Source organism: Meriones unguiculatus, chromosome 6, assembly GCF_030254825.1.
Source record: "Meriones unguiculatus strain TT.TT164.6M chromosome 6, Bangor_MerUng_6.1, whole genome shotgun sequence".
NCBI classification, from domain to species: Eukaryota; Metazoa; Chordata; class Mammalia; order Rodentia; family Muridae; genus Meriones; species Meriones unguiculatus.
In genome coordinates, this window is record NC_083354.1 from 32,736,260 (window position 1) to 32,761,250 (window position 24,991).

A 24,991-nucleotide genomic window follows, 5' to 3' on the forward strand; every position below is an offset into this window, starting at 1 on the left:
GGGCCGTGTCTCCTGGACGGTTCAGAAAAGTATGGCTGGGGATAAAGTGGACGAGCGAGGTGATGAAGGCCACCCGCACTGCTCAGTGTGCAAACAGAAAAGACTGTGTGATGGTAATGCTCCACTCAGCTCTCCTAGGAGCCCTCTCAGGCCACGCCCAGCAGGCCACTTCCAGTGAGGTTACCTGGGCAGAGGAGAGCCACCCTGGATGTATGCCCCTCCTGGACGGGCAGCTCAGAATCCATAAAAGAAGACAGCAAGCTGAGCACAGACAGTTGCCTCTCCCTGCTTCCCGAGGCCCCACACTCCTGCCTCCATGCCCTGCTCGGCTGAGAGACTGCGTGCTCAAACTGTGAGCTAAAGTAAACCATCTTCTCTTCCGTGGTCCCAGCATCTCGAAAACCAGCTGAGACAAGCTCTGCCCGAGCCTCAGGGCACTCTGTATTCCCCGGCTCGGTGAAGGAGCGAGTGGAAAGGGACCAGTCAGAGGGAGGGACCCTCAGAGCTGTGAGAGCATGGGAGCCAGAGGCAAGGAGGGCTTCAAAGTCAGCTGTCCCGGGTGAGTCCAAGAGCAGCTTAACAGAAGCACAGAAATACCTGGTGACCACAGCCAGCGTCAGTCCTTGAAGCCATATCTGAGGGATTGTGGAGGGAATTTCATCCAGCTAAGGATTTGGACAGGAGCAAATGTGGGTCCTGGGGGTTGGGGGGGAGATGCAGTTTACAGAGGGCTGTTGGGGAAGGTGCTGATGTTTGGGTGATTGTTGGTCTGTTGTTCATTTCGTTGGCATGATGAGAAAGGTGAGAATGTGCAAATGTGTCTGTGGGAACCATCTATAGAGAGAAAGACCGTAAAACACAATCAGAAGTTAACAATATCCTGAGGAAAAAGCTGAGGTGTTAAAATACGAGCACATGGGAGGGGGAGGCTGCCCTTTGAAGAAGAGTAGACAGAGGGAGAGCAACGACCCAACCACTGAAAACTCTTGCTGCTCTGGAGGGGACGAGAGTTCACTCCCTAGAACCCATAGTGGGCAGCTCACATGACCTCTTGTGGCTCCCAGGGGAACTAGTCCTCTGAAGGCACTGATTGCACGCGCACGCGCACACACACACACACACACACACATACACACACACACATAAATTTTTTTTTTAATGAAATGAAAAAAGAAAATGGAGCTGGATGAAGTGCTTGCTTCCACTTGCTTCTATTTGTCCAATGGAACGGGAAGCCAGAGTCTCAGCTAAGACCGAGAAGGGGAGGGTTTGAAGACACAGTGGTGCAGCGGATCTTGTAGCAGTGTGGACAGCAGGCTGGTGAGCTCACAGGAAACCCCTGACCATCAGCCTGCTCCACCGTGCTTGCCTCCAGCCTTTCTGAGCAGCCGGGATATAGGCACGCAGAGACAGTTGTGTCTGGGCTGAGATCTGCCAGTGAGTTGGCAAGACTGCCATGATGGAATTCCGAATCTATCGGGAATGGCTAAATAAATAACTACAATGAAAACAGAAGCTAGAAAAGCAGGAAAGCGTGCTTGGTGGACAGATGGATGGACTCTCGGACAGACGGAATGAGGGCCAGGCAGACTAGAAACTCCCTGAGGAGAACGGTTGTGCTGAGCGACTGAGCGGAACAGTGTGCGAGAGGGAAAGGCTGTGCGTGAGCTGGAGCTCGCGCCACTGGTTGGTAAAGCATGTTCCACAGCAGGCAACGCAGCTGAGGCGGGGACTAACACACCGGGATGCTGGCTCCTGTGCTCTGACAGCTGTGGGCTGAGGTGATGGGTGAGTTGTGGCAGAAAGAGAGAGGGGAATCCTGTTTAAAGCCACCAGTGGAAAGCCGGGAACAGTGGCACACACCTGTAATCCCAGCAGAGGAGGCAAAGGCGGGCGGATCTCTGTGAATTTGAGGCCAGCCTGGTCCACAGAGCCAGTTTCAGGACAGCCAAGGCAGATACAGAGAAAGCCTGTCTGGGGGAGGGAGGGAGCGTGGTGGGAAGGGTGGGGGAGAGAGCAGCTACCCCACTGGGAATGGAGCTCCAGCTTGGAATGCTGGTTTAACCGGAGAGCAAGGAAGCTGTGAGGGAAGGATGACACAAACCTCACTCTCGAAGCCGGAGCCATTTGAAGCACAGAATAGCCCCACAGGAGAGACAGAGGAGGCTTTCTAACAAGCCTGGGAGGGCTCAGCTCAGGCAGAGACCAAGATGGAGCCCCTGAGTAAGGTTTGGGTCAGAGAGACGTTTTTTCTTTACTAGAATGGCTATTGTGTGCGGTACAGGGTGGTGCAGGAAACAAAGGCTGACGGGGGTCGTGGGCTCTCTAACACAGAGGATTTGTTTTCCTGTTTCTGCTCTCCAGACCTAGAATACCTGGAGAAAACTGACATGCTGTAAAAGGAGTTTAAGCCCCCGAGCATGACGGCTCACACCTTTAATCCCAGCACCCAGGAGACACGGGCAGGCAGATCTCTGTGAGTGTGACGCTAGCCTGGCCTGCATATTGAGTCCCAGGCTAGAAAAGACTTCATAGTGAGACCCTTTCTAAAAGAAGGAAGGGAAGGCAGAAGGGAAGGAAGAAGAGAAGGAAGGAAGGAGGATAAGAGAGAGCACGCCCATGGAAAACTCCACTCTCTTGCTGACTTTACATCCTTCTGTGGCGTTCTGAATGCCTGTAATCATTTATGCAACAATTTAGACGCAGAGCCATACCTGTCCTTTCATCCGCGCTCATCTGGCGACCAGGGCTCTGTTTTCAGCTTGTCTTTCTCTCATTTGGTTCTTTGCTGCCCCTAGAAATGAGGTGGCAGGACACACACTGGTCAGTTAGTGTACTGGCTACTTGGTCACAGTTCAATCACGTTGTTTCACATGGAGGCTCACTCTCACAGCCCCAAACTGGATCATGATGGGCCTGTCCGAAGCTCTGGGGATGGCGGAATGATGAATTGGTAAAATCTCATGCTAATTTGCATGCCATCTTGTCACTATGGGAAAAAAAAAAAATGACACCTATCCTGTTAATTTAAGCCAAAAGCCTAAAGTCCAGGCTGAAAGACAGCTCAGTAAGGCAGGCCTTCGAGCCTGAGTTTGGTCAGAGGCCTCTGCCAGGGAAGGCCTTCCTGCCTTGGAGAGGAAGGGAGTTCTTTTTACAGACCCTGAACCTTTTCTCCATCTGATTCTTTAATTGTTAAAGATAAAATGCAAAGTTTGAGCTGATCTCCAGGTGCTGCTAGCTCCTAGCTCAACGTGGGCCATAAGGACTCTCAACAAATGTTTCCTAAATGAATGGTGAATGAATGAATGAATGAATGAAAGGAAAACAAAACTGACACAGTTGTAAAAGGCCAGGTGGCACACGCCTTTGATCCCAGCACTCCAGAGGCAGAGGGAGTTTGAGGCCAGCCTGGTCTACTCAGTGAGTTCCAGGGCTACACAGAGAAACCCTGTCTTGAAAAACCAGGAAGAACACCTGAAAGCTGACTTCTGGTTAATTCAGAATTCTTTAAGCTACTTGTTGACGCTGGACTGATTCATTTTTCCTGTGGCCACCTGCGTACCATAGCCCCAGAATGCTACCAGACTATTCCAGGTGTGGCTACTGGGAACCTGAATATCAGCAAAAAAAACTCCGTGTGGTATCAGGTAAACTGAGGCATGAAGAAGAAGCTCTTTTCTGTATCCTCAGCAATGGGGAAGGCGCTGTGGTTGGGAGCTCCTGACTTAGACACAATCTATGACTTAGTGGCTTTTCACTTGTGAGACTATGGTCGCCTTGTCAGGTACTAAGTCATGGACTATAAGGGGAAGTGATGTAGTCTGGGCCCCCTAGGAAGATTCACAATATAGGTCAATAATTAATAGTAATAGTAATGATGATAATTTAAAAAGAGGCTTTTAGAACTGGTTTTCATCTGTGCCTCCCCGGAGGCCCTAAGGTGCCTCCACTGCTCTGGGAACTGTGAGTGAAGCCCAGCGTCATCATCCCAGGGCTTCCTCCTGTCAGAATAACAACAACATCCGGGTTGTTTTTAAGCAGGCTGATGCCTGGGTCAGTGTTCACGGAATTTGTACCCAATGCTTTAAGGGTCACGGGAAAAGCAGGAACCAGAGTAAGCTGTGTGACCAGCAGAAGGCAGTCTCTCCCGGAGCCCAGCTGACGGTCTAACCCAGGACCCAGCCCAGCTGACGGTCTAACCCAGGACCCAGCCCAGCTGACAGTCTAACCCAGGACCCAGCCCAGCTGATGGTCTAACCCAGGACCCAGCCCAGCTGACGGTCTAATCCAGGACCCAGCCCAGCCACCTTCTAGGTTGTCAGAACTAGTTAACTCTTGACCACAAGACCCTCCCTGGCCTCCCAGACTTTACATGTCCTGATCTGAAGTTCTTTTGACTGAGAAAAAGGAGACTTTGTGCCTGCATTTGCCACACCAGGATGGCTTGTCATGGGATATGTGATTAACTGTAAAGCACTTCATCAGAGGCTGTAGATTTTGGTCCCCAGCGACCACACTGTTGGTCACAATCGTCCTTAATGCCAGATCCAGGAAGTCCAAGCTTCTCTCCTGACTTAGGCATCAGGCACACGTGTGGTTCACATACACACAAGCAGGCAAAACACCCTGCACATGAAATCAGATAACAAGATAAAACAAAAGCCTCCGTCAGGCCACATCACGCTCTTGGTCGAGATTCTAGGCTGAGGGCAGCTTCCATGGCCCAGACACAGCAATCAGCTACGTAAGGCCGTACAGAGCTGGATCCTGGCAGCTCAGACAGGCCGGGCTTGGCTTTCCGTCCTCACAGGCCAGTTAAAGAGGCTAGTCAGTCAAAAGCAGGAAGGGAGCTACTCATTGTGCCCAGGTGTGGTCACAGGGCAGTGTGGCCAGGTGTGCTCACAGGATGGTGTGCCCAGGTGTGGTCACAGGGCAGTGTGGCCAGGTGTGGTCCTAGGGAGGTGTGCCCAGGTGTGGCCACAGGGTGGTGTGGCCAGGTGTGGTCCTAGGGAGGTGTGGCCACAGGGTGGTGTGCCCAGGTGTGGTCATAGCGTGGCCTCTTCCTGTCCTCTCACGTGGGAGATACGTGTGTTTCGTGGCTTACAGATTTTGAGAGTAAGAAGTTCTTGGAATCTTAATTCCCCCACCTAGGGAGAGGTCGATGGCAGAAGTGGTGCTGGAACACAGAGGAGGTCTTAGGTCACGAGCCTGTGTGTGGACATACAACTATGATGCTCATTTATGTCAAAGGGCAACTCGGCTGTAAACAGTTATAACGTTCTCTGTAATTTTCACGTACAGGCGTCTTAGGAGCTCCCTTAAAATCCTAGTTATTCCTCCTCAGAGATTGAATTATAAGTTTTCATGATCATATTTGAACATAAACTCAATAGTTACAATCAAGGTCACTCATCCCAGCCCAACCCAGCGGAATTCTGGGGTATGGGCAGCAGGTGTCCTCCCCACACTCCCCTGCCTCCTGAGCCCTCTGTACCTTATCCCGACCCTCAGTTGTTTTGACGGAGAAAAGGGGGGTTTAATAGCACCATTTCCCACCCCTGAATGATTCCTCATAGGAACACAGAATCCGTTTGTGTGTTCTTTGCTTGAGAGAGGATCTTTAACCCAGACTGACTTCCACTCCCAGTGTAGCTGAGGATGACCTTGATCTGCACAGGTGTGCACCACCGCACTTTATCCAATGTCGGTGATTGACGTGGGGCTCTGGCTGCTGGCGGAGCCCCTTGCCCAGCCCCGTAGCCGAGAAGCATAACCACCCTCCAGGGACAGCTGGCCCTTGTTACAGCAGTCCCGGCACCTCCCGAGCATAACCACCCTCCAGGGACAGCTGGCCCTTGATACAGCAGTCCCGGCACCTCCTGCTGCGGCTTCCTATCGAGGGGGAGAGCCTCCTCACCAGGGGCGTGGCTGGGAGCCCGGTCTAACCAGGAGCCACCATGACCCTAGCAAAAGCTGCTTCCTGTCAGAGTCACAGAAGGACGTTGGCGACATAAGCTTCAAAGCTGCCAAAGCCATAACTGGGGAGATGGCTCTGTGGGTGAAGAATGCGCTGTGCAGACTGCAGGGTCTGAGTTCGGATCCCTAGCACCCACAGAACAGCCAGGCATGGGCACTGGCCACCTGTAACCTCAGCACGGAATGGAGACAGGCAGAGCCGAGCTTCCGGCAAACAAGTCTAGGTCAAGTACCGAGCTCCAGGCTCAGTGAGGGACCTTGTGATGGAGGAGCTAGCTGACGTTGACTTCTAACTGCTGTGCACTTACACAAAAGTCTACCTGTGCATACGTTCATAATGTGAGCGCATAATGCACTTGTGTGCATGTGCACACACACACACACACACACACACACACACACACACACGCACGCACAAGACTGTCAGAGAATGACTGTCCTGATGATGTCTGCAGGCTAAGGAATCTAAAGAGACATGGCAGCCTCGAGCAATGTGTGAGCCAGGGCTGTCTGCTAACAGCACAGGGAATGGGTTCTAGATTAGATAACAGATCACATGCTCAGCCTTAGTTTTCTGCCATTACTGATGTGGGCACTTATCTCAGGTGGCTGGGAGGCATAAGGTGGACGCGTTTGCACACACAGGAAAAGAAAAACCAGGCAAATGTGCTAGTGTCAGCAGCGTTTGCAGAAACTGGGTGCAGCTGGCATTCCTATACTGCCTGCAACTAACTTTTCTATAGAATCCACTCAGCAGCATGCCCTAAAGAGCCCTACCAGTGGGTGTGCACCAGGCCGAGGCCCATCTCTGCCTACCTGTGTCAGTCACACAGCATTCAAAACCTTTGTTCACTTCCTTCCTAGTAGTCTAGCCAAGGCCACTGCTTTATTCATGGCACAATCTTCCTTTTACTGAGGACCCTGGGTTCTCCTAAAGATCTAGTGAGAGCTGAAGCTTCAACGTGGCTCCGCTGAGGTGGAGATTTGGTTTTCGCTGCTGCACACCCCCACATACAAATCCTGCTGAGCGTTTAGGGGGACAGCTGTTCCCAGCTGAGAAGGAAAAGCCACTTGTATTTCCTTTTAACTTTTACTCTGTCCACTCCTTTTTAAATGTTTTTTGTTGTAGCATATATTCATTGTCTGTAGTCATGGGTCTTGCTGCAACATTTTTACATGCATACATACTGTATTTCAGTCATGCCAGGCCTTGTCCCCCTCTTCTGTCTATTCCCACTCCTGAAGACACCCCCCCCACACTTTCCAAATTAGCCTCCCCTTCTGCTTTCGTGGTTTTTTGCCCCTTTGGGGAGGGTTAAAATCCAGTGTGTTTCATTAGCTTCTTTACAGGAGCATGGGTGTGGGTCCGGTGCCAGGAGTGTGGGCAACTTACCGGTGATACATGTTTGCAGGACTAAAGATGCTAAAGACAATGTCTCTCTTCCCAGGTAACCATAAACTGTATGTAAATTCTCAGGGGTGGGTGGGGCCCCACAAAACTCCTGTATAAGTCATGACAGTAAATAGAAGAAGACATAGGACTGGGGGAGACAGCAGCTCCATCGCTCCCTCTCCAACAACCAAGATGTGAAGCCACGGAAAGCCGAGCATCTCTCCTGGAGCAGACAAACCCCGGACGTTAGCAGGAATGCTCCCGAAGATCCCTCTGCCTATATCAGCATAGACAACTGTCCTTTCTCTCTTCTGCTCTCTCCGTTCCTTCATGTCCTCCCACTCCCAACTGCCGTCGTGGCTGGCTTCCCCTGGGACCCATCGGAGTGTCCCAGGGCCCTTGCCACGTGAGGTACAGCAGGAACCAAGCCCCCCCCTGGATCCTCTTACCTGCAGGCAACCGCTGCTGGGAAGCAGACCCCTGTGGCTGGCAGGCCCTGGCAAAGCTGGCCTACCTCAGTACACGCAGAATATATAGGGAGGGAGGGAGGGACTCTGCGCCCGGTTGTCATTACAGAAGGTGTTGTTGACGGGTCCTCAGCAAGATGTACTTTACAACAAAAGCTACACAAAGGCCACACAAAGGCCACACAAAGTTTCAACAAAAGGCTAAAGAAAGACCAAACAAAAGCTAAAGAAAGTTGAAACAAAGACTGAAACAAAGAGAAAACAAAGGCCAACAAGGACGGGAACAAAGGCCAAGACAAAGAATAACAGAAAAATCTGAACAAAAGCTGAAGCACGCCACACACGCATGCTCGCACGCATGTATACCGCATCCATGATGCAGCCCCACGGGCTCTCGGCCTCCCACCACACAGTCAACACCCCCACGCAAAGCCTCGCCCCGCTCTGAGGCTCACCCCACACCGCTGAACCCACAGCAGGTCACACGGGCCACGCCCCTCCAGGCCACATGCTGCCCACCCCACACGCCGCCATGTGCCCAAGATGCTGGGGACATGGAGGGACATGCTTACATCTTTCCACAAGGTCAAAACGCGTTAGCAGTGCCTTCCCAGATGTGACATCACTTCCGTCGGCTGTAGTATGCTGGGTAATCCTGATTCCCTTTGATAGCCAGCCACGGGCAATAACAGGGGCTTTTTATGCCAAATTAGTGACTGCTGTTCAGTCTCATCATAAACAGTACAGGTCATTCGGCAGTGTGTCTATCCGTGTGCAGATTACAGGATGAATCCAAGAGGATTAAGGGGGCCACAGAGCTGGAGAAGCCACACTCCAGCAAAGCTGAGAGAGACCAGAAGAGGATTGCTGCAGTGGGGTTCTAGTTTCCCACGAGAGAACACTCTGGCCGAAGGGACTTAGGGGAGGAAAGGGTTTATTTTAGCATAAACACCAGGTTACAGTCCATCACTGAGGGGAGTTAGGGCGGGAACTCAAACAAGAACTTGAAGCAGAGACCGACCGCAGAGGAAGATTGTCTGCTCTGAAGATGGTCTGCTCAGCTAGCTCTCAGGCAGAGTCCAGGACCACTGCCTAGGGAGCGGGTCTGCCCACGGCGGCCAGGCCCTACCCACGTGCCCATGGGCCGGTCTCATGTAAGTGGTCCCTAACTGAGACAGAGAAAACTACCGTGAGGAGCTTAGGTAAGTAATCCAGCCGAGACATGCTTCCAGAGGCCTGTGAGGTGGGTACAGGCCAGGCCAGCTGAGGCCTGGGGCCACGGAGGTGAGGGTCAGCCAGGAGGATGGACAGAACCATGTTAGGTGATGGACAGGCAGGTGGCAGTTTGAGCCTTGTCACGAATATGGTGGGCTGAACCCTTATGTGCATGAGTGCACGTGCCTGTGTGTGCTTGTGTGTGCCTGTGTGTGTGAAGAGTATGAAGACAGGGACTTGTGTGACTCTCACTGTGCGCTGCCGTGGGCTGTGTGGGGCAAGCTGTGGTGCGCTCAGGTACTGAGGTACCCGGGCCTGTTAGCGGGTCTGCAGTCTTCATGGAGATCGGGCTGTCCCCTGCCCTGGCCCCCCACTGCGTGAAACGGGCTTCAGGCTGGTCCTCACCCTGGATGACCCCACTGACAAGCAGCGTTTGGTTCCATTTCGAGTGCAGACACGGAGACAAGATGGCTTTTGCTTGTGCACAGAAAGGCCATCTGCCCAGCCTCTCCTGAGGGGTTCGGGTGTGAATGACACCTGGAAGGGACACGTTTCCACCTACAAACTTGTCAGAGGAGACAGGAACTACGTGGACACGCTAAAATCCTATCCGGGAGCCAGAGAGACGGCTCAGCTGGGAAAGGTGCCTGCTACTGAACCTAAAGGCCTGAGTGCAGGCCCTGAGTTCATGCTGAGGGGGATCATGAGATCATGTGGCGAGATCATGTGGCTGATTCCTGCAAGTTGTCCTCTGTGGATTGTGCATGGCCCCACCCTTACACACATATACACACACACACACAGGCACACACACACAAACAGTAACACATGCACACCACAACATAAATAAAAATGTAATAAAATATAAAGTGATGTCAGAAAAACCAGGCCTGAGAACCTACATATATACCATACTGAAAAGGTGTGATGGCCTCCCTGGTCCCCATAAAGAGGGTGCCTGACATGGAGATAATGATCGCAGCCAAGGCTGAACTGTGTCCCTTGCCTCCTGCTTCCCTGTGCTGAGGACCCAGCCCTAGAACCTCATGGGTGACTTTATCTACAGTCTTCCTGGAGGAACCCAGGGTAGATCGGGGGATGGCCGTGGACACCAGCCGACAGGACAGTCTGCGATGTGCCGCACGGTGGCAGGACACAGTGAGGAGACAGCTCTGTGAGAGGAGGAGAACCCAGCGACAAAACCTTTCCACGGCCTTGGCGGGCCAGCTGTGCTGACACCCTGACCTCAGGCTTCCAGCTTGGGAGGGACGTGGAGACAAAGTTCCGCTGCTGGGGCCACCATCCCCCCCGTTTGGCTACCGCGGCCTTCTGAACAAGCAAGCCCACGTGCCGTGTGCCTGAGACTGGCTGCCACTCGTGTTTATCAGAGCAGCTCTGTGCGGCGACAAAATGCTGTCAGAGGTGCCCACTGGGAACCGATAGCCCGAGGTGTCAGCTCACCCTCGTCACTGTCCCTGTCACCAGGGGAAAACACATTTACCAGTTTCCTAGCTGGTTTTTCTGTTTTAATACTAAATAATCCACGTGAGCAGCCGTTTGTACGTTCCTTCTTTTTGTTGTTTAGAACATTTGCGGTGGGGGAAGGTACTTTTATGTAAATCAGAGACCACAGAGCAGCAACGCTTGCTGGCTCACTCCCAGACTCCGCTTCCTTACCCGCTCAGGACCATGACCTAGGGAACCGAGCTGCCCACAGTGACCATGCCCTCCTATGTCAACGCCAACCAAGGAACCCCCCAGACAGGCCCAGACTCCAGGCTGCTCTGGGCAATCCCTCACCTCAGACTCCCTTCCCACGTGATTCTAGGCCGTGTCAAGTTCACAAGGCCAACTAGAACAAAGTGGGCTTGCCATGTGTGTCAGGGGCACAGGTACCTCCCACATACACAATGTTATTTTTAATTTTTTATTTATGTTTGCTGTTGAGACAGGGTCACTATGTAGCCCTGGCTGCCTTGGAACTTGCTATGTAGACCAGGCTGGCCTAGAACTCACAGAGATCTACCTGCCTCTACCTCTCACATGCCGAAATTATGCCTGGTGTGTAATTCAAATTTTTAAAGTTGTCTTACGATTTGAAGCAAGCCGACCACTGCACAGGCCTGACTGCGTCCTATCTCATCAGCTGGAAACAGATGAAAGGCAGGCGACATTCTGTTCGTTGTATAAATATGAGAAGTGTTTTCTTTTATAAACGCCTCTCAGGCCGTTTGCGGTTTCAGAGAGTAAAAGCAAAGATAATGAGTCGATTGTTCCCATCTGAGAGGAGCCAGCCTGCGCCTGCGTTGCTCCTCACTCGCCCGCAGTCTGCTTCGGCCTCAGTCTGTCCATCTACAGCTCTGCCCGCAGCCTCACAGATTCCCAGCTTCTCGGTCTCTGCCTTTCCATGGTAAACAGGACTGCGATGCCAGCTGGACTGCCGGCCACTCAGACAAAGCTCCTGTGTGTGCCCAGGCTCCTCGCCCAGCTCTGCGAGGGCCAGTCACAATTGTCTCTGGCCAGCGCGACCTGTGTGGGCATGGACATTGTGTTCCCCGAGCCGGGACCGTGGTTCCCCCAATCCGCCGTGCCAGAAGTCCCTTGGCTCTGCATCTGTTATAACCAACCGTGGGTCGGGTTAGAGTCACTATCACGCTGGAGAAAGGAACCGCGGCGTGCAGAGGTGCTGAGCAGGAGTTTAGCCACACAAGAGGCCCAGAGCAAGGCTGTGCCTGCGTGATGTCAGCCCACCGCAGCGGGTCTGACTGGTGATGTCAGTGTTCGCGCACACGTGCGGTGGGGCAGGGCCCTTCAACTGGAAATCTCTGGAGAAAGTGCAGCCTCTGTGTCCTGACCCCGAGCTTACTAAAGCAGCGAAGCCTGCTGGTTGTTTTAAGAGTGTCTAGAGAATGACAAAATGCCCTCCCGGGGAAAGATGCTTTGGGCAAGCCCAACTGCACAACCCGAAGGAGAGAACTGAATCCCACACAGTGTGCTCTTACCTCTACACTATGTGCATGTGTGTTCCTGCATGCATGTGTGTGTGCACGCATGCACTGACAAGGGATCCAAGGCCCAGGTCCTCTGCAGAGCACGTCACTCTTCACTGGGCCACCTCTAGCCCCAGCCAAGCTTCCTTAAGATAGCAAATTTAGCAGGTGCAAATGCATTTCTCTTCCTTTTTTACTCGTGGATATGAACATGGTTTTGTTTTGTTCCCAGGTGTGGAATGTGGGGCTGAGTCAGATGGTCCAGAGCAGCAGACTATTTGCCTCGTGCGTGCTCTGAAAGGAGATCTGTGCCAGCTGCAGAGAGTTTAAATCTGAGGACTCTGAGAGAGAATAAAGGCCAGAGCCCAGAGAGTGGGAGAAGAGAAAGAACAAGGCTGCTACTTCCCCCTTGCTGCTCCTGGTTGCTGCAGTGAGACAAGAAGATGGAGATCTCCTGAAAGGAGGATTGGAGTGGCTCCAAGGAACCCAACGACCCTAACCAGCAGGAAGCAGCTTAGAAAGAATTGGGCCCCTCTCCCACTAACCCTTTCTCTCTCCTACCTGGTGTTGGGGTATTGGAAGAGACTGGGGTGCAGTAAGGAGAAAAAGAAAAAGATAAACATAAATAAGTTTTTAAAGGACTTCAACAGTTACTTGTTCTGGATTTTTTGTTTTGTTTTGCTTTGTTTTGTTGGTGGGCTATTTTGGTTTGGTTTTTAGCTTTGGTTGGTTGGTTGTTGTGTGTGTGCGTATGTATGTGTGTGTATGACACAGTCTCATTAAGTAGCTCTGGCTGTCTGGAACTCACTATATAGACCAGGGGGGCCTCGGAACCACAATCTGCTTTCCTCGACTCCCAAGGGCTGGGATTAAAGGCTTGTGCGTCCACAAAGTCTTGCTTTTATTTTTAAGATCAGGCCTTGTTATGCTGCCCAAGCTAACCTCAAATTCACGGCCGCTGCTTGTTCTGGTTAGTCTGGGCCGTCAAGTTGACACAACTTGAATCATCTTGGAAGGAGTTTCCCGGGGGAGCGCCCAGACGAGATGAGCTTGTGGGTGACTGACCCCGCCTTTGCGGACAGCCCCAGCCCCGGGGGAGCGCCCAGACGAGATGAGCTTGTGGGCGCGTCTGCTGGCTGACTGACCCCGCCTTTGCGGACAGCCCCAGCTCCGGGGTGGTGGGTTCAGGGCTACATAATCATGGCTGCGCGTGAGCAAGCGAGGCGGCAGCAGGCAGCCTGCGTGCAATCATTTGTCTGTGCTTGACTGTGGCACACTGTCCCCCATCTGTGACTTCCCTGCAGCACGGACAGTGACATAGGATGGTAAAATCCTTTCTCCCCTGTGTTGCTTTCAGTCGGTTTTTGTTAATCACAGCCACAAAAAGCAAACTGGAAACTCTGCCTGCTTCAACTGTGATTGCAGGCTTGCGCCACCAAGCCCACCAGAAACAATTCCAGTCGGGCATCTGTGCGGGCAACCACTGTGCTGCACTGCCCCCTGGTGGCCACGGCGAGTCGGTGCCTTCCTGGACTGCCCCCGCAGCTGCCTTATGGCCGCTGAAAGCTGTGGTATAACCAGAACATACGGACATACATATTAACACCTTCACCACCCCCGTTACTGTTCAGGCAGTTCCGCTGGCCTGCTCTCAGGGACCTAGTAACCGCTTACAACATCACCTGCCTCCAACACCTGCCTCCACAGATGTGCCAGGGGTGTGCCGTGTGCAAGAGGACCTGCCCACCTGTTTTCAGAGTCCGCTCTTCCCGCTGTCTGCCTGTCTACGTGTCTGCTTGTCTGTCTCTGTCCCTTCCCCAGTTCCTCACTCTCCTCCCCTCCCCCAACCGACCTTTCACACCAGATCTGTTGCATGGCATAGGGGTACACCTTGGCATGGGCCTGCCAAAGATACACCCCTCCCCAAAAAAAGCTGATATGCAATGGAATTAAAGAGAAGGGCAAATGGTGAAGTGTGATAAGGCAACTCAGCCACAGGAGGCTGAGACAGGAGGCTGCAAGTTCAAGGCCAACTTGAGCTACATAGTAAATGTCAAACAAGTATGGGCTGTGCGGTGAGTTCCAGTGTAGCGTGGGCCATGGTGTGAAACCCTATCTGAAAAATAATACTTTGAAAATGTAAAACATGTCCATATAGACACACATGATATCTATTGACACGCACACACACGTGTTTGTGTGTGTGTATTGTAATTTGGGCTGGTGAGATGGCTCAGTGGGTAAGAGCACCGGCTGCTCCTGCAGAGGGCCCACGTTCGGTACCCGACGCTCACGTGGAGGCCACAGTGGTTCTACAACTGCGATTCCAGGAGAGCCAATGTCCTCTTCTGCCTTCTGCTGGCACTGGGCAGGCATGGGTGCACATCCTACATGAAGGCAAAGCACTTGTACACATAAAAAACAAATCTCAAATTAATATAATTGACATTTTTAAGTGCCGCCCATTGTTCTGTGTAACTAACTGACATATCCCAAAAGAATTCTGGCCTTTGGGCTGAGCTCCAAAAGTCATCTCTTAAGCTGTGGCATTCATGTCCTGCCTGTTAGCACCTGTTTTCTGGAGACTCCAGCCACACCAGATCACAGGACAGGAGGCGCCAGGGCATGGGTCCACAGCAGACTAAATGTCATGGGCCAGGCACCAATCAATGGCGAGGCTCGGGACACAGGGTCCCTTCACAGCTTGCGGGTGGCGCTCCTCTGACCATCCCTCAGTGCTTCTCAGGGGATCGTCAAGCCTGAACTTGGCCACAAGCGCCTCTTAAGTTTGCATTTGGTGTCAAGGATGAAGCTTATACAATAATAAATTAATGTTTAATAAAATTTCCTTTTATTAAAAAAAATAAAGATGCTAATTGAACTACTTCAACCGACGCCAAGTTAAGGGGTCATGCCTCAAAGCCACACGTTTCTAAGGTGTAGGCTGTAAGCCCCATTTCCTGTGGTGCACAGCCCGAGGCCCTCTCCTCCTTCCTCAGTCACACTTTTCCACCTAAGAGTGGTGCTTCCGAGCACACGGCCCTCGGAGGAGGCAGAGGGTCGGCCACGCAGGAGGCGCCCCTGGTGCAGCCCACCCTCCTCCTTCCTAGGTCACCTCGCCACCCTTGGGAACCTCCTGGCCTCCAGCCGCCTGTACTACTGGTTTCCTGGATCTCCACAGCAGCCAGAGCCTCCTTCCAGACAGAATCTGCCAGTGTGCCCACACCCTGTGTCTCTGCCTGCCTCCCAGCTGTGCGTCACAGCCTCAGCTCGGCTCCTGGATTCCTTCCTAGACCCCTGCCAGACCCCTGCTGTGGGCCTCATGCCACGCTGCCCCGGGGACCTCACGCTGCCCTGAGCCCAGCGGCTCCTGGTCCAGTCGTGGCTCTTCACTGGTCACTGCACACCCCACACTCCTCCAGGATGGCTTCTGGGCCCGGGTGCCAGCCCAGACTGTAAGGCGGGCGGGCTGAAGTCTCCGCCCCCCACCTCACCCCACCCCGCACCTCGGGGAGGCAGTTGAGAACCGTTGGGGGGGGGATCAGGAGCGCTGGAGGGAAGCCTGGGGACTGGGGACGCTCGGGACAGGGTAGAGGCTGGTGACCGTTGGTGTGGCTGTTCGGGCGGGTGAACCTTGGGGACACTCTGGGAGCTGTTGGGGGAGGGGTGGCAGGTGACCGCTGGAGACAGGTTAGGAACTGTCAGAACGCTGCAGACACTGGAGCTGCCCGGGTCGGGGCTGCCAGGAACGCGTGGGACCCTGCGGACGCTAACGCATGCCTTGGTGGACCGTCCAGGAAGGAGCTCGGGAGCAGGCGCAGTGGCGAAACAGCGCCGCCCCTGTGGCTGCCACCCAACGTGGAACCTTGTAGGGTGAGGAGGAATCCAACTTCCCATCCAACCGTGGAGCAGGAGCTCATGGGCGAGAGCGTCGGAGGCACAGAGGAACCGGCCTGGATCCCTGCACAGCGGGGCGAGCACGGGGCGCAGCTGGTCCCCAAGTCCCGGAACTCGCCTGTGCAGGTCCAGGAGGCCCCTGCGAGTGGGCTACTGTCTCCACAGGAGAAGCGTGGGGTCCCAAGCTGGACTCAGTTTCCCGTCATACTGTGGATGTTTCCGGACCTGTATGAACACAGACTACAGTATTAGAGGCTGGGGAGCCCGATACTGCTGATCTTCTGCTCTGGGAGGCAATCCAGGTGGCCGCCTTGTTCCCCCAAATCCAGGCCAGTGCTACTCCGTGCCAGGGGTGAGTGTGTGTGTTTGTATATACATTTACGCGTATGTGAGGCTGTGTGCTAGTGCTCGCTGCGGCCTGTAGAGGGCATCAGATTTCCCGAAGCTGGGGCTCCGGCCTGATGTGGGTGCTGGGAACAGAACTGCAGCCCTGTGTAAGAGCAGCAAGTGCTCTTCACCACCAGCCGCTCCCAGCCCCAGGAGGCTCCCTTTATCCACACAGCGGGGCCTTTGGGAAACGACGTTCTTGTTCCCAAGGCTGCAGATTGCCTCGCGACCTTCTGTGTCTGCACTTGTGGGTGGATGCTGACCAGTGGCCGATGAGGCCACCGTGACAGTAGCAAAGACAATGCAGTTAGAAAGTGGTCAGTTGGGCGATGTTTCTGTAAATCCAAGTCCATAAAGACAAACCCTCCTACCTTGGTAACATGACTCAGAAATCACTCACCCCCCCCCAAAAAAAAAAAAAAAACCCATGCACTGGAGGTGCCATCGGCAGCCACACAGCCCCCAGCCACCGCACCATGGCCTCCAGCCCTGTACCCCACCCTAAGACCAAGCCGGAGGGAAGCCTACCCTAAGATTTGATGTCAGGAAGATCCCTGACCTGCAAGCCTTGCTCAAATCTGTTTTTCCTCCCTCACCCCCCCCCCCCAGCTGACCAGACTATGAGTCCTGGGTGGGAGGAGGCCGGTGAGACCTCTAAAGAGTCTGTGTCACCTTTAAATTCTTGTGGGGTGCATTGCCGACACAGAGGAATCCAGTCTCTCCCTCCACCCCCGGGGATGGAGGGTGGAGCTCGGGGTCCCAGAATGCAGGGGCAGGCACCTCCCGCCAAGCTACTCACAGGCCCAGACAGCACTTGGGCCCCCTTCCCAGGAGTCACTTGGAGAACAGTCTGTGGGAGAGCTTCTCGGGACACTTGCTTTGCTCTCCCGCCCTCTCTCATGCCTTTTCCTTTCCCTCCACAGGCATTGCTCCAGGCCCTGGACCAAGACCATGGCAGGAGCCTGGAGGATGTCAAGACTCAGCGCCAGCCTTCTCTGACCTCACTGTCCTGGGCCTGAAACGTTGTTGCAACAAAGGCCGTGGGAAGGGGCTTCCCACACCGAGAGGGTTGGTCGAGTTTGCAAGACTTCTGTCTCTGCAGTGCTGCTCCTGGCTCGCTTCTACAGGAAAGGGGTCCCTCGGCACCTGTGCCTGCTGTCTCCGGCTCCTTTTTTCAGAAAATGAGTTCCTAGAAGATGGTTCCTAGCCAGTGGCTCCCTGCCCTTCCTCTCTCCACACAGGCTCTTCTCCATCTTGGCGAATGGTACGTGAGCAAAAAGCCTTGTCCTAGCCCCCAGATGCGTGTTTGTGACCAACGCATAAGAACCAAGTACCATGCATGGAGATACCTAGAACCCCTGCACAGACGTAGCCCATGGCAGTTTAGTGTCCAAGTGGGTTCCACAGTAATGGGAAGAGGGACTGCCTCTGACATAATCTGATTGGCCTGCTCTTTGGTCACCTCCCCCTGAGGGGGGAGCAGCCTTACCAGGCCACAGAAGATGACAATGCAGCCAGTCCTGATGAGATCTGATAGACTAAGATCAGAAGGAAGAAGAGGAGGACCTCCCCTATCAGTGGACGTGGAGAGGGGCATGCATGAAGAAGAGGGAGGGAGGGTGGGATCGGGAGGGGAGGAGGGAGGGGCTTATGGGGGGTTACAAAGCGAATAAAGTGTAATTAATAATAATTAAAAAAAGAACCAAGCTATTTTTGCTCTGCTGCATTCCTCCATGCTCGGTCTTTGACCTACCCGAGTCCAGCCATCTCAGGAGCAGCCTCCATCTTGCTGACAGGGCCAAAACTGAGTTCATGTTCCCAGGCTCTGGAACCAACTCCTGTCCTGCTTCTTCAGGTGTTTGTCTATTAATCAGTAAAGGATAAAAAGAGGAAGTTGCCGATTAGCTAAACTGAGGTACACAAGTTCCTGTCAAACTTAACTGACTGTGCAGCTGGCCACTCCTTTGTTATCATTCTGGGACAGAGTGCAGGAGGGGACCTGACTACAAAGCTGTGTCAAGGACGCTGGGTTGACCCCATAAAGGCTCAGTCACCAATGTTTACTTCTGTGCTCCAAACCCTGTGTCAAAATATGATTGGACAATGCTACATTGTCCCACATGCTCCCCCTCGCTTTGTGTTCCCATCCTTTGATGTTGTACAATCTCCTGTTGGGGTTCAAATCCCTAACCAGCCGCCTTCCTGCACGGGCAGAAAATAAAGCTTTCATTTGTAAGCTTCTGTCTCTGAAGGGAGTTTTCTAGTTTCCACCCCAAACCCAGCACAGTGACTCTCTCCTCGGCATTTCCTGACATTTGAAGTCTCCCTGCTCCATAGTATTTATGGCCGTCACCTATGGACGTACAATTCTTAGTGTACTTGCTTCCTGGCTCGGGGATTTGCAGTTTGTTGAAGTCAGCTGGACCTGGAGGGCCCTCAGACTCTACCCAGATTTTAGTTGCCCTGCTTGAGGGGGTCCGAGTCTGCCCTGGGCCGGGAAGTGTGACAAGGCAAGGAGAACTGTGCAGCTTCCTTCCAATAAAGACTTGCCTTTGTCCTCTCCCACTCCTGCCCATGTCTTCTCGTTTTAATCCCCTCAGAGTTCTTAATTGCTGTGTGCTTCCACAGGAGCCACTTGGCCATGAGGTCACAGTTACAGTCCACAGCTAAGTCTCATGAATATGAGGAGACAGAAAACCCCCACACGGCTGGGACTTCTCGCAGGGAATTTCCTATGGAGCCAACTTAGTGCCAGAGAGCCCAGTCTCTCTCCTGGAGTCCCTTTGTTTTAAACCTCAGTGTAAAATGTTTGACGTGTGTGTATAAAATGTTTGGTGCGTGCGCACACACACACCCCTTCACAGGACAGAAATCTGTTTTGAGTCAGAGGGTACTTCCTGGAAGCCTCTCCTGTTGGACCCTACGTGTGGCTTAGTTCAGCAGGGGCTGGCCTTTAGCATGTATTGCTCAACAGTAACAGTAACACTGGCTAAGTGTCCAGTTTAGCTGTGCATTAAGTGGCAAGGAATGGCAATTGCCCACACTCAATTTCCAAGTTTATGGAGAGACTATCCCAGCAAGTCAAACCTGGCTGCCTCATTTCTGGTCTTCGCAACGGAAAACACCCCTTAATAACCAATCACATTGCTACTTCTGCTTCCAGGTCTTTCGTACCCTTCCCCTAAAGCCGATCCCTTAATGGCTTTTAAACAGCAAGTCTAACTCTCAAAGCCTGGCAAGCACCCAAAACCGAAGGCTTTCCTCCTTGGGAAGAGGTGTGGCCTGTCAGCCAGGATGTTACTAGTGCAAGCCGATGCTTCTGGCCTTAGGTTGGGCGTCCCTGCTTTCCTTTGTCAGAGGCCTGAGGTCTTTTGCTCAGGTGAATACTTCCCACTTGTCTTCCTCATCCTCTGAACTCTTGGCGGCACTTACAGGATTTTCCCCCCTTGGCTGCTTTCAGGACACTTTGGGCATGTTCTAATGTAACCAAGGTAGGTTTGTAGAACTATTTGGAATATAATGTAACTTAAGTGAATGTGTCACCATCTCTTGGATTGCCCATGCCTGCTACCTCACCCCAACAAGGCTTCTGTGTAGCCTTGGTTGTTGCTCACTTGCAGACAGGCTGGCCTTGAGACCCAGCTGCACCTATCCCAATTTTCTCAGGGTCTCCTTCCTTCACGAATGGAAGAGGACAAAACTTCAGGGGTTAGTGCCTTCCACTGAGGACTTGCTTACTGTACTTTACACAAAACCCTTCTAAACACAAAAGGGCATTAAAACCCTGGGAAGCCCCCACTCGGGACCCATGCCTGCACCCTCTTGTTGAGTTCATCAGTACCTTTTGCCCACGGTGCCCAGGAGTGTACCTGACACCAACCCAGGCACAGGCCTGGAGTAAAACCTCAGGAGACAGCTTTCAGGAACTTTATTTTCCTTTCACCTTTTCCCCCTTTGCTCAGGTGTCTGCAGAGCTCAGGACCACTCAGTGGTGGCTCCAACCCACTCGGTGGCCTGCGCCGTGGGAGCAGCTGACCAGTCCTCAGTGGTTGGCTGGGCACTCCAGTCTTCAGTAGGGAACTGCTGGATGGGCACAGAGGGCACCTGCACACCCTCAGACCAGTCTGCCACCTCGGGCTGAGCGGCAGTGAACTCAGGAGCTGGCGCGGTCCATTCGCCCTGGAATTCCTCCTTGGTCACGGCCTTCTCAGCAGCAGCCTGCTCCTCCTTCTCAATCTAGTTGTCAAGCACAGAGCAGACATTAGCCTCGCTGCACCAGACCGCGGTCTCCCACTCACCACAGCACCGAGTAAAATCAAAGCCTTACCTCCTCCGGGTCTCTGTAGAAGTAAAGGTCAGGCATAACTTCCCAGGGGTGCTCACGGGAGATAGTGCCACGCATGCGGAGCACTTCCCGGGCCAGCATCCACCACATCAACCCCACCGAGTGAGCGCCCTGCAATCGAAGAGGGTCATTAAACAGCAGGCCAGCCCCAAACACAAGCCTGGCCCCACTTACCTCACCCACCCCATGCCAAGACTTGGTACCAAGTCTTAGTTTGAGTCCCAGCACCCACATGGCAGCTCATTACCTCGGGCACAGGAACACACTGCTACAGATGTTACTCCTATGTCATTCACTTACAACAGAGACCTGTTTCATGCAGGCAGCAGCATCACACTTGTAGCAAAGGTTACTATCAAACCCCACTCACTGGATCAGAGTGGGTTGTTAGCGAAACCTTGCCCCTCGTTTAGCACACTACCTACACTTGGGAGTTCATGGGCCAGTAGGACCTCAACTCCAAGCTCTAACAATGTGCACAGGCATGCCAGCTTCCCCAGAGCTCATTCAGGCTTGAGCTCCACATCGGAGCAAGTACCTTGTTGTTGCACGGGATGGCAATGTCCACATAGCGCAGAGGGGAATCTGTGTTGCACAGAGCAATGGTGGGCAGGTTGACGTAAGAGGCCTCCGTGAGGGGCTGGTGGTCAGCCCTGGGATCAGTCACCACCAGAAGCCGTGGTTCCCTGAAGGCCGCTTGGATCTGGTTAGTGAAGGTTCCAGGTGTGAAGCGGCCAGCAATTGGCGTGGCTCCAGTAGCAGCAGCAAACTTCAGCACAGCTCGCTGTGAGGGGAGACTGAGTCAGCATTCCTAAGCATGGTTCACAGGAAAACTGTTGACAGCCACTCCTAGTAGTCACCCTTCAACACCAAAGCACACTAGCTAGCTCCAACACCTGCACGCCCATCTCCTTTCTGACCCTTGACCTCAAGTTTCTCACACCCAGCAAGTTACCAGAGCACACACCACCCCCTTTCCTCTAGGTTTCCTTCTCACTTTGTATTTGAGCCGTCTGCCTGCAATGTGAACAAGCATGTCACCCATTCACTGAAGTGTTGGATCCCCTTGAACTGAATTTTGGATGGCTGTGAGCCACCAAGTGGGTGAAGGGAACTGAAGGCTCTGCAAGAGCAACAGCTGCCCCCATCACTGAGTAGCACCTTCCCTCTATACAGAGAAGTGTGCATTAACATTCACAAGTTAATCTGCCTCCCTCCAGGAAACACAATCCTTTCTGCTGAACCCCAGCATCTAGAAACAGCAATCGAGCCACATTCTAGCCTGCTCCCCAGCACAGAATCTAGTCAAGGCCACCCGAGGAACCAGCTGCAGAGATGAACAACTCACCAGACCCTCACTGCAACATTAAACTTAGCTGGCCAGGCCATTTGTGGCTGGCAAGCTTTAAAATCAACAAGGCTATTTTTTCTCAAACATACTGCACTGCCTGCCACTGAGGGGAGACTGTTTCCTGCATGGCTTGCCTCCTCAGTCACGGTCCACAGGACTCTGAGAAGTCGTAGGAATATGCAGGGGCGGACACAAAGCCCAGCTTCATCTCCAACGGCGTGGAAAGGGACTGTACATCACTGGGCAATGCCTATGCTCCCCTACGCCACCAGGACAGAGCCCAGGCAGTGACCTCCTGGGGTATCCACGTTGGGGGCTTCTACTTCACTGTGTACTCTGTCTTCTGTCTTTGGGGATTGTATCCCCAAACCCAGGCCCCATTTTTCAGACCTGGCCAGTGTTCCTGGAGGAGATGACGCTGACATCAGCAGGGTTCTCAATGGCAACAATAGCCCGAGCAGCAAGCAACAGCTTCTCCCAGGTCCTCTTCAGATTTATGATGTAGATACCTAGGGCAGCATACACGTTTGGTTTTTTCACCCTTTCCAAGACAAAATCTACCCCCCGACACCGAGATGCACCATCACACCCTGAAACAAGTGGATTTTAAAAATGGGAGTTAGGGATTGATCCCGGTACCCCAGATTGATGTACTAACATAGCTGAGCAGACGGATACTCAGTAGGAAGGTGGAGTGTTTATGTATGTAGCAGCGACCACTACCAAACTCCAGTCATAGAGGCAAGCTCTACTGGTGTTAGCGAAAATCCTGCCATCTCAATGTAGCACACCTCCGACACTCACAGGCTCACTGGCCAAGACTGGCCTCCACCCTGAGCTTTAACAGCGTGCAGTTCCAGCTGTCTCTTCTCTTCAGAAAGCCCTCCATCCCAACAGATTCCTCCAAACAAGACATTCAGGAGCAGTCCTACCCACAAGACCAGGATCGCCACGAGCTTAGCAAATCACCCGAATTATCAAGAGCGGTGACTGACCATCACTCTTCCTTTTGTAGATGTATTGCTCCATCTGAAAGTCAAGGTTGGTGCCACCTAAGTGGGTTCCCGCGGCGAGGAATTTGAGGACATCCTCCTCCTTCATCTGCAGGACATCAAGGGCTCCGGACATTGTGTAAGTTTTCCCTTTAAGTTACGCTGGGAATCTGAAAAAGCAGTATTTCTTATTCTGAGACTGTGCGAACTAGAACTCGCAAAGTTACCTGCCTCCGGAGTGTGGGGATGAAGGGTGTGCCACCACCCCGGCACACCCTTTGGGCGAAGCTTAAGTGGGCTGTATCCACAGTCCTCCATCCCTTCCAGCTTCTCTGCCACCCATCACCAACTGCCATCAGAGCTTTTGAGTAAGTGGCTTTGGCAGCGGAGCACGCACAGAAAAACTGGCCAACTGTTAAGTTACCGCTTCCGCAAGCAGTTCAAAGTACGGACACAGCACAGTGAGTTGTGAAGGGGAAGCCATGCTGGGGTTGCTTCAGGTCTTATGTGTGTCTAGAACGTGCCCGGCAGTTCCGAATCCACCTCTGTGAGGCTCACAAGCACTTTCCCAGCACGCTGCCGACAGGCCCCTGGCTGGAGCCTGGCACGAGGCACAGCAGCGCCTCGGAGAGCGGCCGCCCCACCTCCGCGGAGGCCGCCACGTGCTGCGGCCGCCGGCAAGCAGCCCGCTCCGCCTGCGCAGCCTCGGCGCCCTCCGCGCCGGCCCACGGGGCGGGAAGCTCGGGCCCGCGGGGTCGGATGGCACCGAGCGCCCCACGAGACACTCACCAGAAACAACGCCGTATGGACCCGTCCCCGGGCAGCACGGAAAAGACTGGGGCCCGGAAATGACGTCCTTAAATAGCGCACAGCCAGCCAATAGCAAAGCGGCTTAAGCGAGGAGGGCAGAGCTCTTCGTCCCGCAGGCGGCGCGTGGCGCATGCGCAGACCCAGGAAGCGCGCCGGCTCCCGAGCGCGGAGAGCGGAAGTTGAACGGTCCCGCGCCTGGGCCGGAAGTAGCTGGTGGACCGAGGTTGGGGCTTCGCCCCGGGTCTTTCTAGGTTTGCAGAAATCACGCCTGTGTCCAGCAAGCGCAACCTGGAGGCCGGTTTACCACGGGCAATTCAGACTTCATCTCTGGGATGTTTTCTTCAAAGTATAACAAGACTGGACGCAAAAAATTATGTTTTGGTCAAAGAGAAAAAAAAAAAAAAAAAAATGCGCTTAGTAACTGTACTCGGTCCAGTCAATTGCAGTGGAGTCATTTAAGGATAAAATATGTCCTACAGTACAAAAGAATTGGAACCTGAAGAGAACTCTGACACCTGTGTGCTAAAGATGGCTGAAAAGTCAAACTCGGTGAAAACAGTGTTTAACACAACCAGCCTACGGCTGTCCCCCTTTCTTTGACACCATTAATCCCGGAGCACGTGCCCACCAGCCCTCTGCTCCTTGAAGAACGTAAATCCGAGAACACAACGGTGGTTACCCCGTGGGATAGTTACAAATGTTGAAGGGCGCGTGGAGAAATTTGGGTAATGAGCCATCTATTTACAAAGCGTTTATACTGTGTTGCACGTCACAATCTAGAGGTGATTTGAAGTATAGGGGAGGGTATTGGAAAACACCAGGCCACTTTACATGAGGGACTGGAGCACCATCGGGCTTGGCATCCATGGAGGATTCCGGGACAAATTCCTCAAATGACCATACAGGCATATAACAAAACTATCAAGAGACTGGAGGGCTGTGAGCGTGGGCGCAGCGCAGTGGCCCAGTCGCCAGTGCCTGTAGCCTGTGCACACTCCCTTCAGCACACATGGGAGCTGGCAGCCGAACTTGGCTGCTCCACACGGCTCTCAGCACTTCAGGAAAATGCTGTTAATTCTAACAGTGGAGGCTGTAGTAATACCTCTTCTCAGAAAATACATATAAAAAAGCAAAACTAAGAAGAGCCAAGTATTGAACTTGCCACAGC

General features: G+C 53.2%; 2 protein-coding genes and 3 non-coding genes across 7 annotated transcripts in view; all 5 read right to left on the reverse strand.

Moving 5' to 3' along the window:
• Positions 1 to 7,977, reverse strand: part of Mobp (myelin associated oligodendrocyte basic protein) — a 30,785-nt gene extending 22,808 nt beyond the window's left edge. For 2 of the 3 annotated variants that reach the window (XR_009592277.1, XM_060385056.1), the window contains exons 1-2: positions 7,819 to 7,977; positions 2,715 to 2,794 (exon numbers count right to left, since the gene is read on the reverse strand). The gene's annotated coding sequence lies outside the window, so the exon portion shown is untranslated. The remainder of the gene's footprint in view (positions 1 to 2,714; positions 2,795 to 7,818) is intronic. The other variant, XR_009592278.1, reaches the window with a different exon arrangement.
• Positions 7,978 to 20,238: 12,261 nt separating this feature from the next.
• Positions 20,239 to 23,956, reverse strand: Rpsa (ribosomal protein SA). Its single transcript, XM_021656527.2, has 6 exons — positions 23,803 to 23,956; positions 23,017 to 23,183; positions 22,412 to 22,530; positions 21,209 to 21,454; positions 20,653 to 20,781; positions 20,239 to 20,561 (listed from the first exon to the last, which is right to left on the reverse strand). Exons 2-6 carry the CDS (start codon positions 23,147 to 23,149, stop codon positions 20,301 to 20,303), a joined length of 888 nt encoding a protein of 295 aa, XP_021512202.1. The 5' UTR covers positions 23,150 to 23,183; positions 23,803 to 23,956; the 3' UTR covers positions 20,239 to 20,300.
• LOC132654931 (small nucleolar RNA SNORA62/SNORA6 family) lies at positions 21,006 to 21,151 on the reverse strand. The gene has a single exon (XR_009592532.1). It is a non-coding gene; the product is annotated as a small nucleolar RNA SNORA62/SNORA6 family (small nucleolar RNA).
• LOC132654929 (small nucleolar RNA SNORA73 family) lies at positions 22,134 to 22,334 on the reverse strand. The gene has a single exon (XR_009592530.1). It is a non-coding gene; the product is annotated as a small nucleolar RNA SNORA73 family (small nucleolar RNA).
• Positions 22,724 to 22,876, reverse strand: LOC132654930 (small nucleolar RNA SNORA62/SNORA6 family). The gene has a single exon (XR_009592531.1). It is a non-coding gene; the product is annotated as a small nucleolar RNA SNORA62/SNORA6 family (small nucleolar RNA).
• Positions 23,957 to 24,991: the final 1,035 nt, after the last annotated feature.

Excerpts from the sequence above, each read along its gene's own strand:
- Rpsa (XM_021656527.2), bottom strand. The coding sequence starts at position 23,149 with ATGTCCGGAGCCCTTGATGTCCTGCAGATGAAGGAGGAGGATGTCCTC. Across the intron at positions 21,455-22,411 it reads CCTCCAGGAACACTGGCCAG|CGAGCTGTGCTGAAGTTTGC; the intron begins GTCTGAAAAATG and ends CTCCCCTCACAG. Across the intron at positions 20,782-21,208 it reads CCATCCCGTGCAACAACAAG|GGCGCTCACTCGGTGGGGTT; the intron begins GTACTTGCTCCG and ends CTTCGATTGCAG.